The sequence below is a fragment of the Mugil cephalus genome, chromosome 12 (genome assembly GCF_022458985.1).
Source record: "Mugil cephalus isolate CIBA_MC_2020 chromosome 12, CIBA_Mcephalus_1.1, whole genome shotgun sequence".
Lineage (NCBI taxonomy): Eukaryota > Metazoa > Chordata > Actinopteri > Mugiliformes > Mugilidae > Mugil > Mugil cephalus.
Genome location: NC_061781.1, coordinates 5048756 through 5064156, shown reverse-complemented (window position 1 = coordinate 5064156; position 15401 = coordinate 5048756). Strand labels below are relative to the sequence as shown.

General features: G+C 42.2%; 1 protein-coding gene across 1 annotated transcript; it reads right to left on the bottom strand.

Annotated features, from left to right (window-relative positions):
* Positions 1–4580: 4580 nt before the first annotated feature.
* On the bottom strand, positions 4581–11596 carry LOC125017669 (interleukin-10 receptor subunit beta-like). The gene is made up of 7 exons (XM_047601073.1): positions 11419–11596; positions 11059–11182; positions 9022–9194; positions 8256–8410; positions 7364–7514; positions 5437–5579; positions 4581–5253 (listed from the first exon to the last, which is right to left on the bottom strand). Exons 1-7 carry the CDS (start codon positions 11474–11476, stop codon positions 5032–5034), a joined length of 1026 nt encoding a protein of 341 aa, XP_047457029.1. The 5' UTR covers positions 11477–11596; the 3' UTR covers positions 4581–5031.
* Between the last annotated feature and the right edge of the window lie 3805 nt (positions 11597–15401).

Below are 15401 nucleotides of genomic sequence, written 5' to 3'. Positions count from 1 at the left end.
CGCGCGTGCGCATATGCAGTGTAAAGTTACCAACTCAGGAATTAATAAAAATGCATAATAAAATATAATTAAATGAATAAATAAATAAATATTAAATAAATAAAGCGAATACTACTAATTTTAATCTACATTCACTGTAAAATAAAATTCACTAAGCTAGTCAATGAGTCAAAGTTTCAGTCATGATTTTGAATTCGGCATTCTTCAGAAGTAGAACAAAATCATTTTAGGAGCATCAAAAGCATCGTTGAAGCTGCATTGACAGTGTTTGATATGGAATCAGTTCTTGCAAACCTGGCTGATGTTCAAGGAGAGAGAGAACGCAAGAATTTTTACTCAAAATGATCAAAAGACATACACACAATATTGTATGTAAGTGACTAACGCGTGAATGGAGTGAGGAATAGGTCAAGTGTATAACTGGTTGTAGCCACCTCACCCACCACTGTGAACTATGCAAAAGCAGGCATGCCTTCCCTCTATGTAAGACGCTACACACACTGGATGACAGTAGTCTATGAGGCTCTTCTTGGGTTGGTTCCCACATATTTATGCACTTTAGTATTTTTATATTTTAATGTTTTTGTGTAGGATTTTTTGCTGCTTGTTTGTTCTTGTTGTTCAACTGTCTTGATTGTTATGACGTGTGCTGCTGCCTTTCTTGGCCAGGTCACCCTTTGTGAAAGAGGTCTTGATCTCAATGGGGTTTTTTTTATCTGGTTAAATAAAGGGTATAAAAAAAAGTAATTCTACGGACATATGCATTTAAACTTACTTGGATTTATATCAGCGATCATTGCTACATCCATACACAGCACATCGATTGGATCCACCCATTGTTATGAATACAAATGAGTATTATTTCAAAAAACCGAGAGACTCCCGTTGCGAAGACATGTTGCGATCAGTTGCAGTGGACGCTTTCAATCCCAGAGTGCTTCTGGGAATACCCACAATGCATTGCGCAATGTCCAAGATGGCGGTATTTGCGATGGGTCCCCACAGAGTCCAGACTCCTCCCTAGAATCGAGCCAGCCCTGCAAATTAGCAGGACGCCTCCTGCTCTTGTCTGTCAGGCTGCCACCCTAACAGACAACAGAATACAGCACAGCACTTTCAACAACAGACTTGTAAAACATGTACAGCATTTCACTACACACATCAAACGATTTTAGCACGCACAGAAAGTGGAACTGACTCTTTCCATTTTTAAACATGGCATCACAGTTCTTTGACAAGTCCAGTTTGTCATCGAGGTGGACACCCAGGTACATAGATAGCAAAAAGGATAGATAGACAGATGAATTGGTAATGCGGAAACTGCAGCATGATTTTGAAAGACACGGGCCACAGGTGATAAATTATCCATTTCCTTTTATTTTATTTATTTATTTATTTTAGCTTTCTCTGGAATATGTTCTGCTGCACCTGCACAACCCATATAGGAGTCTTTTGAGCCACATGTATTGATTAGAACAATTTGGAACAATGTACCATATATGCTTTGATTTGTCTGTATATAGAAGTCTATATGTGACATGAGAAATAACCATGGAGGTATGGGTGTAGAGGTAACTGTGGGGGAGTCCTATATCTTTTCTCTGAGCATCACCAGTCTCTATGATCCTCATGGGGAGGACATCAATCTGAAGGAGAAGAAGAGAATCTTCAGATCAGGGAATAAGGAGGAGCCGAGGACTGTCCAGAGGGAGCTAAGGAGGAAGATCAGGGAGGGAAAGGCTAGCTACCGGAGGAAGATGGAGGAGCAGCTGCAGCGGCAGAACATCAGGGGGGTGTATAGAAGCCCGCTTGCAGAAACCTGGCCTATGCTCCCCTCACTCAGCCCCCCACACCTTTGGCTCACCACACAATAAGAACACCAGGATGGAGTCACTCATCTCCCACCCCTGTCTTTCAGATGAGAAAAGAGCTCAGGAGGATAAAAGAGAGGAGAAGCAGCTGGTGTCAGCTCCAGGCTCTGTGCAGATGAACTGTGTGGAGTTATGGAGCATATCTTCAACATGAGCCTTGAGCTGGGGGTGGTGCCACAGATCTGAAAGACCTCCTGTGCTGTACTGGTGCCTAAAACATTGCACTCTAAAGACCTCAGCAGCTACAGACTGGGGGCCCTAACATCCAATCTGATGAAGACACTGGACAGACTGATACTGGAACATCTCCATCCTGAGGTGGGCCACTCCATGGACCCAGTGCAGTTTGTGTGGGAGCTGTTATCTACATTGAGCTCTTTCTCACCTGGAAAACCCCGGCAGCACAGCCAGTGATTCTGAGGGACAAACTGGAGGGGATTGGCGTGGACCAACGGCTGTCTGAATGGATCCTGGACTACCTCACAAACCGACCTCAGTTTGTGAGAGCCAGGGACTGTGTGTCTGAACCGCTCACCAGCAACATGGGTGTCCCTCAGGGCACTGTCTTGGACCCCTTCCTTTTCACTTGTACACAACAGATTTCAGACACAACGCCAACGGCTGTGTTCTGCAGAAGCTCTCAGACGACTCCGGCTCGCAGTTGTCGGCCTCATCAGAGACGATGACACGGCGCAGAGTACAGAGGACTGACGCAGAACTTCGTGGACTGGTGTCAGGGAAACTACCTCCTGGTCAACGCGAGGAAAACCAAGGAGATGGTAGTTGATTTTCGCAGACGCCATTCTGCCCCCCTTCACTCAGTGAGGGAGGTGGGTGACAGGAGAGTTCTGGCTAAACTGTCACCCATGCTGGACAATGAACACCATGAGTGACAGACTGCTTCACCTTCGCTCTGTGAAGGAACGATACAGAAGGTCTTTCCTTCCTGCTGCTGTTAGGCTCCACAATGCACACTCATAATATGTGCAATATTATTACCCCTCAAGGTTTAAATACTCTCATCATTTCACTACTCACCCTGTACTGTCTACAACCTGTGAAATATCTGTTATATGTCCATTTGCAATTCAATACTTTCTGTTGCAATTCAACACTTTTGGTTCGTCATGCAAATACTTTGTGTCACAATCCAATTACTTTCTGTTGCAATTCACTACTATTCACTATACTATTAACTATGTATGCTGTTGCAAACTGAAATTTCCCCACTGAGGGACAAATAAAGTTTTTTTCTGTTCCATATAATTTGACTTGTTTTGCCCTCGGCAATTAGTAACACACTCTTTGTACATTTTACACCCTATGGTAAAACCTGCATGTCAGCATAAGCGTCACTGTTCTTATTCTCAATGAGAGGGGATCTCGCGTCCTCTCATGTTTAGGAGAGATATGCTATTACTTCCTGACCCCTTCCTGATAGACAATGATGAGTAGAGTTTTCAGTTGTCTGAAAAAAAACAGATCTCTTGTGAGAAAATGTAAATCCCCATTTTCTTCACTTCCCCTATTGCAGCTTGCATTTTCTGTCTTACATTAAAGGCTGTTGTTGTTGATTCAAGAAATAAAGACATTCTCTCTTTATTTTAAAGCAAATATCTTACCCCACAGCGACACGTGTGCACCTGTTAATGTGCACCTATGACTAAAGATAATCTTGCGCTCACAGATCAACATATTTGAAGTTAGCATTGAAACAGCCAGCTTGCCGCCATAAATCATAATCCATTGGAACCGTTATGTCTTGCTCACATATTGATTAGGGGAAGTCTCAGCTCTCTTGGGAACAGGTGGGAAACCAGTCTGGGCACTGGGCGGCAACTCCTCCACGGTGCTTGGCAGGTGGCTAGCTGAGAGGAAGAGAAAATGGGCTCAGGGTGTCGCACCAGATGGTGTGTTCAACATCAGACAGGAACTGGCAGGTTCTCACTGACTGAATGAGTAGAGACTAGAAGTCTTGTTGGGGGCTAGTAGATGAGTGGCCAGAGCAAGAACATGCTTGCTTTGCTAGTGGCAAATTCAGGGGGCTAACTGGTCAGAGCGTATGTGGTTCTGGAGAGGGGTTATGTTTAGGTTACGTTTCAGTGAAGTAACGACATATACCGATCACCCATAACATTATGACCACCTTCCTAATATTTTGTAGGTCTCTCTTGTGCCTCCAAAACAGTGGCGACTCATCAGAGAATGGACACGGGCCTTCTGAGGGTGTGAGTCTGTGTTGTCTGGCCTTTGGGTCTTATGGGTTCAGGGGAGAGGCCATTGTGGATGATCCTACAGATACTTGATCAGTTTGGTGAATTTGGAGGCCAGGTCAGCACCTTGTGCTGTCCATGTTTTATTTTTATTTGCATGCTGCTGGGGATGGCTGCTGCCATCAAGGAGTGTCATTGTTATGGGGTAGGGGTTTCTGGTCTAGATGGGTGCTACATGTCTAAACAACATCCACTGAATTGTCACAAGATGGTCAATGTTATCCACTTCACCTGTCAGTGGTTTTAATGTTGTGACTGATGCCTGTATGTGCATGAAGCATTCCACATGCCACAAATTTGCTTCACTTTTGTTCGTCACCTAGGAATAGAATTTTTCTTTTTCATTTAACATGTCACACAGGTGTATTAAAACCTGGCAAGGACTACACTTTATTACACACATATTGCTGTTGCTATCACAATAAAACCAACCTCATTCAACAGGGACACACCAACTTTATTTAAGTTGAACTTTGTAAACCATTAATGTGTAAACTAGACACTGATAGACACTTTCAGTTCCACCTTCCGTGAACTGTCTATTAATATTATTAAAACATTTACACACGCTTCACACAATACACTCCTTCCATTGTGGTTTATGCACTTTCACATCCATTCTTACCACATTACAACATCATGCATTGAAAATGTATAGAAAAGTGTATGCACATCTCATAGCATCATGGCAGCTTATGTACTTCAGTGGGCCATGAAGTACTACGAGTAGCAGCAATGCTAACTTCGAAGAGGAACGTGGGAACCATTGCAGAAATGTTGCGGATCAGCCGTGACAGTTTGTGTTTCTTCTTCAGAGTCTTCAAAACCGTCTGTGTTGTCAGTCTGTAACACTCCCACCTCACTGCAACTTGCCAGTCGGCTGTTCATTATTTCATTATTTCGTGCTTTTCAGTCTCCTCCTTCTCCTTCTCTCCCACACACACTGTAACATCGGGCGGTTTGTTGGAGCTTCTCCCAGCTGCCTCCAGAGAACCTCCTTCCTTCACAGTCCTGCTGCCTTCCACTCTGACCGGGTGGTAGACCTCCTCAAGGGGCGGTGCATTCCGCATGGCCATGTATATGGAGGAGTTTAGAGGTGCCAGCAGAGACTGGGGAGCAGGAAGGAAGCAAACTAATCAGGTTTGTGTGTTCACTTAAGCCCTCCCAACGCATACACACATGGATACATACATTTGAGAACAGTAAGACAAAAGTACGTCTCTGAACGTACAAGAAAAGCAAGTTTTATCAAGGTCTTACAAACTCCAGTCAGTGTACTCCGAAGCACTCACCTCTTTGAACTTCACATCTCGTAAATCTTTTGGATTGATAAACTGGGAGATATGTTTCCAGTACACCACCACCACCACCACCAGAGCCACGACCACTACCATGACGACAACTGCCACCACGACCTTCTCCCAGGGAGCTTCTTCTGCAAAACAGTCAGACCAAGAACAGGTACAGTTACAAGTCTGATTATGTTTCAGGGCTACTTGCTGTTATGTTCTGGAGCATTGTGATGTCAGTCACTGCAAAGTGTCATCTAGTGCAATGGTGTCAAACATAAGGCCCGCAGGGGGAAAAAACGGCCCACCAGAGGGTCTAATCTGGCCCGCAGCATAAATATGCAATGTGTGAGAATTACATAGAAGACTGCATTTTTCAGTGAAAATAATTGATATTCTTCATTAGTCCAATGTTTCAGTCAAAGGGGTGGACATAACCCAACACTGAGCAGACAGCAACGAGCCAAAATTGAAGTTATTTTTCTCAAGACATTTCATTAGTTTTTTAACGGATAGTTTATTAAATGTAAACATGTAAAAAATCATCAATCTGTTTTGTCAACATTGTGAAAGAAATATTTCATAGTATATACAGGAATAGATCCAAAAGGCAGTAAATAAAGGCAACTGGGCTCTTAGAATTTCTTGAAGATGTTTCACAACTCTTCTGAGTAGCTTCTTCAGTTCTGAGAGACTGCTGGGAAGTTGAGATATAAATAGGAAACTCTATGGGTAAAACCCATCAGGAACTTGCTTGACTTGTTTCTAATAACCAGAAACTGGTGCTGCTAATTTCCATTAACAGCAGGGTACTTACCTGTCGTTAAGGGGGGGACTGTGTGCCTACTTCCCCTATGAATAGAGCTTTAACAAAGTCATTGTCAGTGGGAGCCTCCAGTCTCAATATGTGAATGGTACTGAAACTAAATGGGGACAGAAGTCAAGATTATTGTAAATTGATGATTGATTAAACCTCAGTCCACCTCCTCTGTTTAGAGAAGGAGGAGGTGGACTGAGATTAGGCACACCACCCACCCACCCACCTTAACAACATGTACGTACCCAGCCTTTAATGGAAATTAGTAACACAGGTTTCTGGTTATTACAGAAACAAGTCAAGCAAGTTCCTGATGGGTTTTACCCACAGGGGGTTTCCTATTCAAACCTCAGCTTCCCACCAGTCTCTCAGACCTGAAGAAGCTACTCGGATGAGCAGTGAAATCCAGTTGCTTTTCTTCAAACACCTTTTGGATTACCGTGATCTGGATGACTAAGAACCTTCACAGACATACTGGAATAGATTGGCATGAAAAGAAACTGGGAGTGATTTCATTTTTGCGTCCATGGTTCATGTAGTTGTAAGAATCTACCTTGTAAAAATGTACATAATGCTGAAATAACTTATTCCAAAGTTTTAGGTAGTAACAGCTAGATTTAATCCTCTTCTCTAATGGACTGAAGCAGGGTTGTCAAACTTATTTTAGATGAAGGGTCACACGCAGCCCAAGTTAATCTCAAGGGAACGGGACAGGTAACATAATAATCTAAAAATAACCCTATGTTTTAATTCAAAGATGTATGAAAATATTTATATTTAATCCTTTTACAAAACCTTTGATGAACAACTTGAATTTCTTAAGAAACAAAAAGTGCAATTTTAGCACATCGCTGCCATCTGCTGTTCAGTTACAGGTCTCAGTGTTGTTATTAACAAATGCAAGTTAATAGTTCCTTTCATGGAAAAATTGCAAGTAATGTCGTCCGTCATTTTCGCATTTTGCTAATTTGTTGCGCCATATGTCTAGATGTGTCTAATGGGATGGCTGATAATTTGAAAGATTTTTGATCATAAACCATGAATTCCTGGCTAAGATTCTGTGAAACTGCCATTTGCGATTTTACTGATTACTATAAAATAATATATAGTTACCTGCTGTGGTGCTTTCACAGATAACTCTGCTGGGCTTGCTGGGCTTAACGCTTCTGCCAGTGTTTATTTGGACTTGAACACAGTACTTGCTCCAGGGATCCACCTCACTCAGAAATACCCGGTTCTGATGGGGGACGCTAAAGCTTTTGGCCTGTGGACAGCAACAGAGAAGTGGTGTGATTTTCACATGACTGCTTTCAGAAGCTACAGGACACCCCAGAGACAGCAAGGTGAGAAGGGAGAGGCACGTTAGCAGGTCAAATAATCCTCCACCACAAAACAAAAAACACGCACCTAAGCCTTGGCTCGCAGGTCCCAGCATTAGCGTGACCGAATATCTGAATCCTTGACTTTTCATCCATGTGCGTATCAATTTCAGTCAAGACATCAGTTTGAGATGAACTTTGTGGTTTGTGACAGTTCATCGTTGAGGTCTGGGTGGATGCGGGGGCTACTTCATCAGTATTTATATCCATATAATTAAATCTTAAATAGCCCATTAAGTGCCATAATATTATTAATAAATCATTAATAATAATGAATCCATATCTACTGATAAAAACTTTCCTAATTTCCTAAATGTTGAAAATTCATGTGTAAAAATCTTTCAAATTTAATTACAGCAACTTTTGAACGTACAGAAGAAAGACTCCAAATATATGTGGAATTATCTAATTAATGTGACAGACCAGTGTTGGACATTAATTCAGTTCAAACTTATTGCTGGGATATATCAAATACTTCAAATTTCTTTTTTCCCCCTAATACACTGATGCACATAAAGTGTAAACTCAGCCCATACGGATATTCCTGGCATATGAGGATGATGTTCTGCTCACTGCACTAAGCTTCACTGGAACATCGCTTGGGCGACGTGAAAGTGTCGTCCTACCTGCTCTTTGAAGCCGTCCTTCCAGTAGGTGATGTTGTAAGTAGCTATGCCGTACACGTTTTTCAGGGATGAGATCCTGAACGCCGGATCTTCGATGTTGAGTTCCAGAGACGCCCCGCTGGAGAACACATGCACGTTGGGGGGGCTGATGGAAGCTGAGGGAGGAAATGCACGCATGATGGCACACTGTAGTAATGTAACGCATTCCCTGATCTTTCCGGTTGCTTTGGGGTTTGCTGGGAGTAGCTTCTGTTTTTCAGTTACATAGAATAGAATCACAGATGTTAAAAGAACGTCATTTCCTCATTAAATGAATTATTTGCTGACCCTGTTTGACAATAAGTCAATAATCTGTTAAACAATGTAGCTGCCCTCTGGTGATGTTCTGCAACTGTCTGTGTACGTAACAGTGCGTCCATTCACTGAAACCCGCTGACATCTGTTTGTAATAAAGTCTAAAAGCAATACTGAAAACTGATCCGGTAGAATAAAATATGATGGTTGATTGCATTTTGGTTTCTCCTTATGTCTGTGCACTTTGTCTAAAATGAAGAGTTTTGTATCATCAACACCCTTAACGGCTCGATAGACAAACTGTAAGGGGTCTGATTTGCCATCTATCAGAAAGACTATGTTGTGTTTGATTAGAAAATACGGAAAAAAACATGGCTGTGAATACTTCCCGGATGCACTGTATATTTATAAACCAGATCTCTGCATCAGTTTCACGCTGAATGTTCAGCAAACAGAGAGAGTTTCTACTCACTTTCTTTGTCCATGGTGATAGTGTTACTTTCCACCCAGGAGGACTCCTCCGACCCGAGCTGTGCCTGCACTTTGCCAAAATAACTTCCGTACACACTGATGTTGAACTGGGTGAAGTCACATTCGAGGGCTGAGATCTTCACACAGCCGGTCTTGCTGCTCGGGAACGAACTTCTGTGACACAGATACACAACTGATATTACAGATCTGTCTGTCCTCCGTGTGGCAACACACACAAAATACACAACAAATCAAAACTGCACAGTAAAAGGAACCTGAAGTTACAGGGGAGCAGAGATCTACCGTATCTATTCTTAGTAGTCTACAGTAGACAATTAATTCATCGGTTTTACTGGTGATATACTGTAGGGCATCAATTCACAGAGACAATGTTCAGGTTTGTGTTAAATATTGACTTTTTTTTTGACCAAGGCTCATTCTTTGTCATCCGTCTTCACTATTCATCGTGAGCATTTCTACATGTTATTGTCAGCCACGTGCACAGTGAAGAGGAAGACTTGGGACTTAAAGAACACAAAGCTCTCTGTACAATGTGGTGCATGAGTTTGTTTTGAAGAGTTGCCGCTGACAAGGTAAGGAAAAGCCTATCAATAAATACGCATGGGAAGTGTTATCGTATATCGTTTCACTCTATTTCATATTTACCATCATATATTCATATTTGCAGCCTTCAAGTTTTAGAACAGTTCATTGAGCATGTTCATGTGAGTATTTTTTTAAACTCAGATTTAACAAAAAATTATGTTAAAGTGGAAAACTAACTAAATAAAAAGTTATCACACCATACAGGTGAAGTTGTGCTGAAGAAAAAAAGATACCAAACACAAGTACAGCCTAAAACAAACCTAAGGCTTAATACCAAAGCACCGTGTACACTATGAAGGTGAACTGGTTTTGTTCTGACTTCTCACTGATGGGTAATGTAGTGACACATAAACACCATGAGGTCATTATTTGCTGACCCTGTTTGACAATAAGTCAATAATCTGTTAAACAATGTAGCTGCCCTCTGGTGATGTTCTGCAACTGTCTGTGTACGTAACAGTGCGTCCATTCACTGAAACCCGCTGACATCTGTTTGTAATAAAGTCTAAAAGCAATACTGAAAACTGATCCGGTAGAATAAAATATGATGGTTGATTGCATTTTGGTTTCTCCTGATGTCTGTGCACTTTGTCTAAAATGAAGAGTTTTGTATCATCAACACCCTTAACGGCTCGATAGACAAACTGTAAGGGGTCTGATTTGCCATCTATCAGAAAGACTATGTTGTGTTTGATTAGAAAATACGGAACAAAACATGGCTGTGAATACTTCCCGGATGCACTGTATATTTATAAACCAGATCTCTGCATCAGTTTATCACATAAACACCATGAGGTCAAAGTCATCGGGCGACCAGTTCAGAGATGACGGTATGATGCTGTCATCTATTTATAAGTATGATGATGATGACATGCATCTAATAATGAAATAGGATGGATAGTAGAACTGAGTAATGTACTGGTCTTTTTTGTCAATCGGATTAATTTTTGTTTCTACTTCCTGCTTCATTTGTATTAACCCTTATTTATTTATTAGCGGATTACAAAAATTATCGCAACTCACCGATGGACAAAATTAAAAGTGTGGCTGAACACTGGGAAAGTTGCGCTTTCTGTAAAAAGAGCTGCCGTTACGGTAATGAGGACGCACCGCTGCTGTTGGCTGCAGGCTGGGGAGCGCCAGACCGGGGAGACCCAGGAGGAGAGAGTTGTTTGGCAGGAATGTGTTGGTAAAAAAGTTAGTCATATCCTTGAGATGTCATGAAGGTCTTCCAGACAAAAGCACAACTTCCCAGTGTTCAGCCAGTGGAAAAGTGGAAACCTGTTACTACCGAGTGGACTAATCACAGCTCTCATGGTCTGTGTTGTTGTGATGCGTAGTTATGTTTCTGGGGGGGGGGGAGGGGGGGGCACATTAGCAAAGTTTGCCCAGGGCACTGAACTGCCCAGAACCGCCTCTGGTGTTCACTCACTGGTAAGCAGTCGTGTAGACCAGTCCGCTCGGTGCCCCCTCAGGTGGATCCCATCGCAGCACCAGATCCATGTCATCAGAGGTCAAGCGGACGTTGATGGGTGGGCTCAGGACTCCCGATACGACTGTCAAGGTCCAAACACAAAAGTCAGAACTGTTTCAACAGCTTTACAACGCGCTGTCTGGTGATAACACAGCCTTTGACGTATTGTAATTTCTTCTAAATATGAATTAAGTGAAGTACTACTCAGCACGGACTGGACTTTCGAAAAGGTAAGTTAGTTCCTCTTAAGCTCCAGTTCCAGTAATTACCCCCCGCACATGTCAAACATTAACAAACGGCGAGTCAACATTAACCTACCTCTGGAGACGCACAGCGCGGACAGCGTCAGGATAAAGGCACAAATAGAAGCTGCCATGTTATCCGAGAGGCTCCCCGGTGTGTTTAGAAGAATCTCCACCAGCTGAACGGTCTGTATGTATGAGTTACAGTCAGAGGTTTCACTTGTGTATTTCCTGGTAGTATTCTCAAACTAGAGAGGCGGAGAGTTTACGCGGAAACAAAACTGTCGCCTTGGGCGTCAGCCAATCAGCGCGCGCTGGTACGCGAAGTCAGCGCCCCGACCAGTCAAAACATTAATAACACCTAGTGGTAAAGTCTTTTATGACAATTGTGATGATTCGCACTTCGATCTGAACCTTTGTTGCAGACCAAGCCCATCCCAAAACAACGGCTTATGTGTCAATTAATCATAATCACACAATAAGAATGCAACACAAAGTGAGGCACAAAATAGATACATAAAAAACGAGTTTAAAACAAATAATGCACACACGCACACACATAAATATGCATGCACACGGTGGCCTACATAGTCGATAGACCAGTAACATGGCAAGGACCTGAGGATTCAGGTGAGGAAAAACCACATATGGGATCCGGATAAACTGTTAGACATTTCAGAGGTTTTTTACAGTAACTTACATTTACAGTACTATTGCTGTATTTCACTTTTACAGTAACTAAATGTTACTGAAATTATGTAATGTACTGTTACTGCTGTCATTTACTGTAAACAAATTATTTTATTATTTTTTTAAAAGAAATATACTGCTGAAATTGAAACAGTTATTTAGAAAATGTAAAATGCTTTGGAAACTAATTTGCTTGATTGTAAATACTACTGTAAAATCTAAGTACTTTTACCCATTTTTATCATTGATTCATGTATCCATACTTTTTTACTTAGTATATTTTTGGGCTTTTATCCTATAATGGAAAGCACAGTGAAGGAAATGGGAGGCAGAGAGGGAGGAATGACACGCAGGAAAGGCCTGCTCGGTGCGGGATTCGAACCGGGGTCGCCTACTACTCAGTGAGTTAAACAGCTCCCCAGTGTGTGTCCATGCTTTTAGTTACTTTTAGTTTAGTTTGATTACTTGTCATGACTTTTGGTTACTTTTCAATAGCGTTTTGAAAAATATCACATTAAGCGCTAAAATACTTTTTAATGCAGCTTATTTATGATGTAAATCTTTAATCTCTGCCTCCACTCACTATAGCATTGTCTACATGTCTCTTACGAGTGAGGGGCCTGACATTAGCTAATGTGTAGTCAATGCATTTTTTGCAAAAATAAGCAAAAGCTGTTTGTTTCCACATGTATTTCCCCATCAGTCTCTCACATGACATTAGCTCTGTCCTTACATTAGCTGGAAAACAACTGAAAGTAGCTCTTGAAATGTACAGCAGCTAATCTGAAACTATAAAGAAATCTGACATTTGCTAGATCTTTTTATTTGAGGGACAAAAACAAGGGTTATGGAGACATTTAGCTAGCAGGTTACACTAAGGAGAGTTTCAGCTTGTTACCTTCCCATATACCTTTGATCTCTAGAATGTTGCCGTGAGTATAAATACGGATCAACTCCTGAAAGTCACAAGTGAGTTTTTGATCGGTACACCTACCAGGAGACACAGAAGATTACTTCATATTCGACAGAGCAACAGTCAGTGATTCCAACAGTAAAAACTTTTCGATTTAAAATGGAGACCAGTGCTACAAACCCCAACAAGGTTCACAGAACCTTTAAAGTTACTCTGCGTGACTTTAGGCACCAAGTCTGCCATGACGTCTGCAGAGGACAGCCAGGAGAAGTCTCAGCCAACGAATTCCATGGAAATCACTTCTAACTTCCAGGAGGAGGTTGAGCAGAACTTCAGCATCCAGCTGAACGATGAAGACTTTCCAGCACTCCAGACCGAGCAGACTCAACCCCAGGAGTCCAACTCCAAGGCCACTAACCTGAGAAGGGGACCCCGAAAACAGAAGGATAAGATGGCAGCACTTAAAATCACCTTCAGTTTGATTAAGCCAAATACACAGGCAACCAAACCTGCATCACTTGCCACGTCGCCTACACTGTCCCCCACGGCCGCTGAGGTACCTGGTACAGCAACTGAGGTGCCTGCTGCATCTCCAGAGGTGCCTGCTGTGTCTTCAGATGTGTCTGCCATATATCCAGATATGGCTACTGCATTTTCAGAAGTGCCTGCCGCATTTCCAGATGTACCTGCTGCATCTCCAAATGCCTGCCATGTCTTCTGTTATGACGGCCACATTGCTGCAAAACCTGCAGTCTACTACAGAGGCCACACAGCAGCCTACAGCAGCTAAAATACATCTAATTCTCCAAATGTTGCATGGAAACACAGATGAGAAACCACAGCCTGCTGTCAAGCCTGAACTTACCAGCGCTGGGATCAAGACCAACACTCTATTTCAGATCTCGGAGCCGGAGTTTCACAGGATTCTGGGCAAAGGAACAGACAAGATCTCTTCATTGGAGCAAGAAAAGGCTGCACTAAGAAAGGAGTTGGAGCAACTGAAAGAGCAGCTCACAGCCCAAGGAAAAGAGGCAAAAGAAGAGATGGCTCCTCTTCATCAGGAGCTCAGCAAGAACAAAGAGATGCATGAAAATTTTTACCTGCAGGGTAAACAGCTACAAGAGGCTCTCCAGGAAGAAGAGAAAAAAAGAATGGAAGCCGAGGCCTGTTTTCAACAACAAGCAGAGGAGACCACTAAAGTTAAAGCTGCACTGACTCTCCTGCAGACTCAGATGGACGAGCAACAACGTCAGTGGGAGGAGGAGAAACTCCCCTACCTTTCTGAGAACGCAGAGATGACATCAACTATGACGGCTGCAGCTACCATGATGCAGACCAAAAAAGACAGTGGTACCAGGAAAGGCCTGAGCTTCAGCAACATTTACAATCCGTGACTGAGGCCCTCGGGAAGACGGTGGAGGAGGGGGAAAACTCCAGAAAGGCGTTAATGGACAGACAGCAACATCTAGAACAGCAAATTGAGGAGGCACCGAAAAAAGTGAAGAAATCGTTGAAGAAGTGATTCCTCAACTTTTTCAGAAGAACTTGAGGGACGCAGCCTCAGTCTGACCTGTCATAACCACAAACCTATCACCCCCTCCTCCTCCTCTAACACCTCTCACTAACATCTACAGACAATGAATGAATGCATGAGTCATGCATGAGTATGCTGTTAATGAGTTCATTAACAGTATAAAATTAAAAAAAAAAAATAACAACATATACTAATGTTTACACGTCTCTGTATTGGATCAGCCATCAGTGGATGTATGGGAGTCATGTATTTTAGTTACTGCTTCTCAAATGAAGATGATACTCAATCCAATGTAAGGTTAATTTATTCCAAGTGTTAGTGAAGGCACTGAGATTGTTTATATAATGTACAGGTTCTTAAAACGTTGTTAGCTTTTGGCAAAAACTCAGCAATGATGTGACAGAAGAATCTACAGATTAAAATGACACCAACAAACTGAAACAGGTTATTACCTGATAGGTAAAGACCTATCTAACTGAAGAGTTTTGACTACTGTTTTAATGGAATTGAAATCTTCAAGTAAAAAAAAGTGACTAAATTGCAAAATTGTTGTTCCATTTGAGTTAGTGTAATTTAAAACCAAAGGGAAAACTTCAGGGTTAAGCATCAGACGAGGCCATGGTGGAAACCTTTGCATGTGGTGATGGATCAAGGCTGTTGTAGAAGGAAAAGTCAGCATGGGTTCCATGCTGCGTGGCCTGAATAGGAAACAAACATTTAAATCCTCGGATCAACCTAAAGAAGAAAATGTGGAACTGTTACAAACATAACTGCCATCTGTTTTGCAGTCGTAGAGGTCAGTCACAGAGTTCTGGTCAGCTTTGTCATAATTGAAAACTGACGGCCTGAGACGCACAAGCATAACGGTGAGTCAACAACATGAATGAGTTATTAGTAGGGGCTTTATGTTAATTAGTCAAGT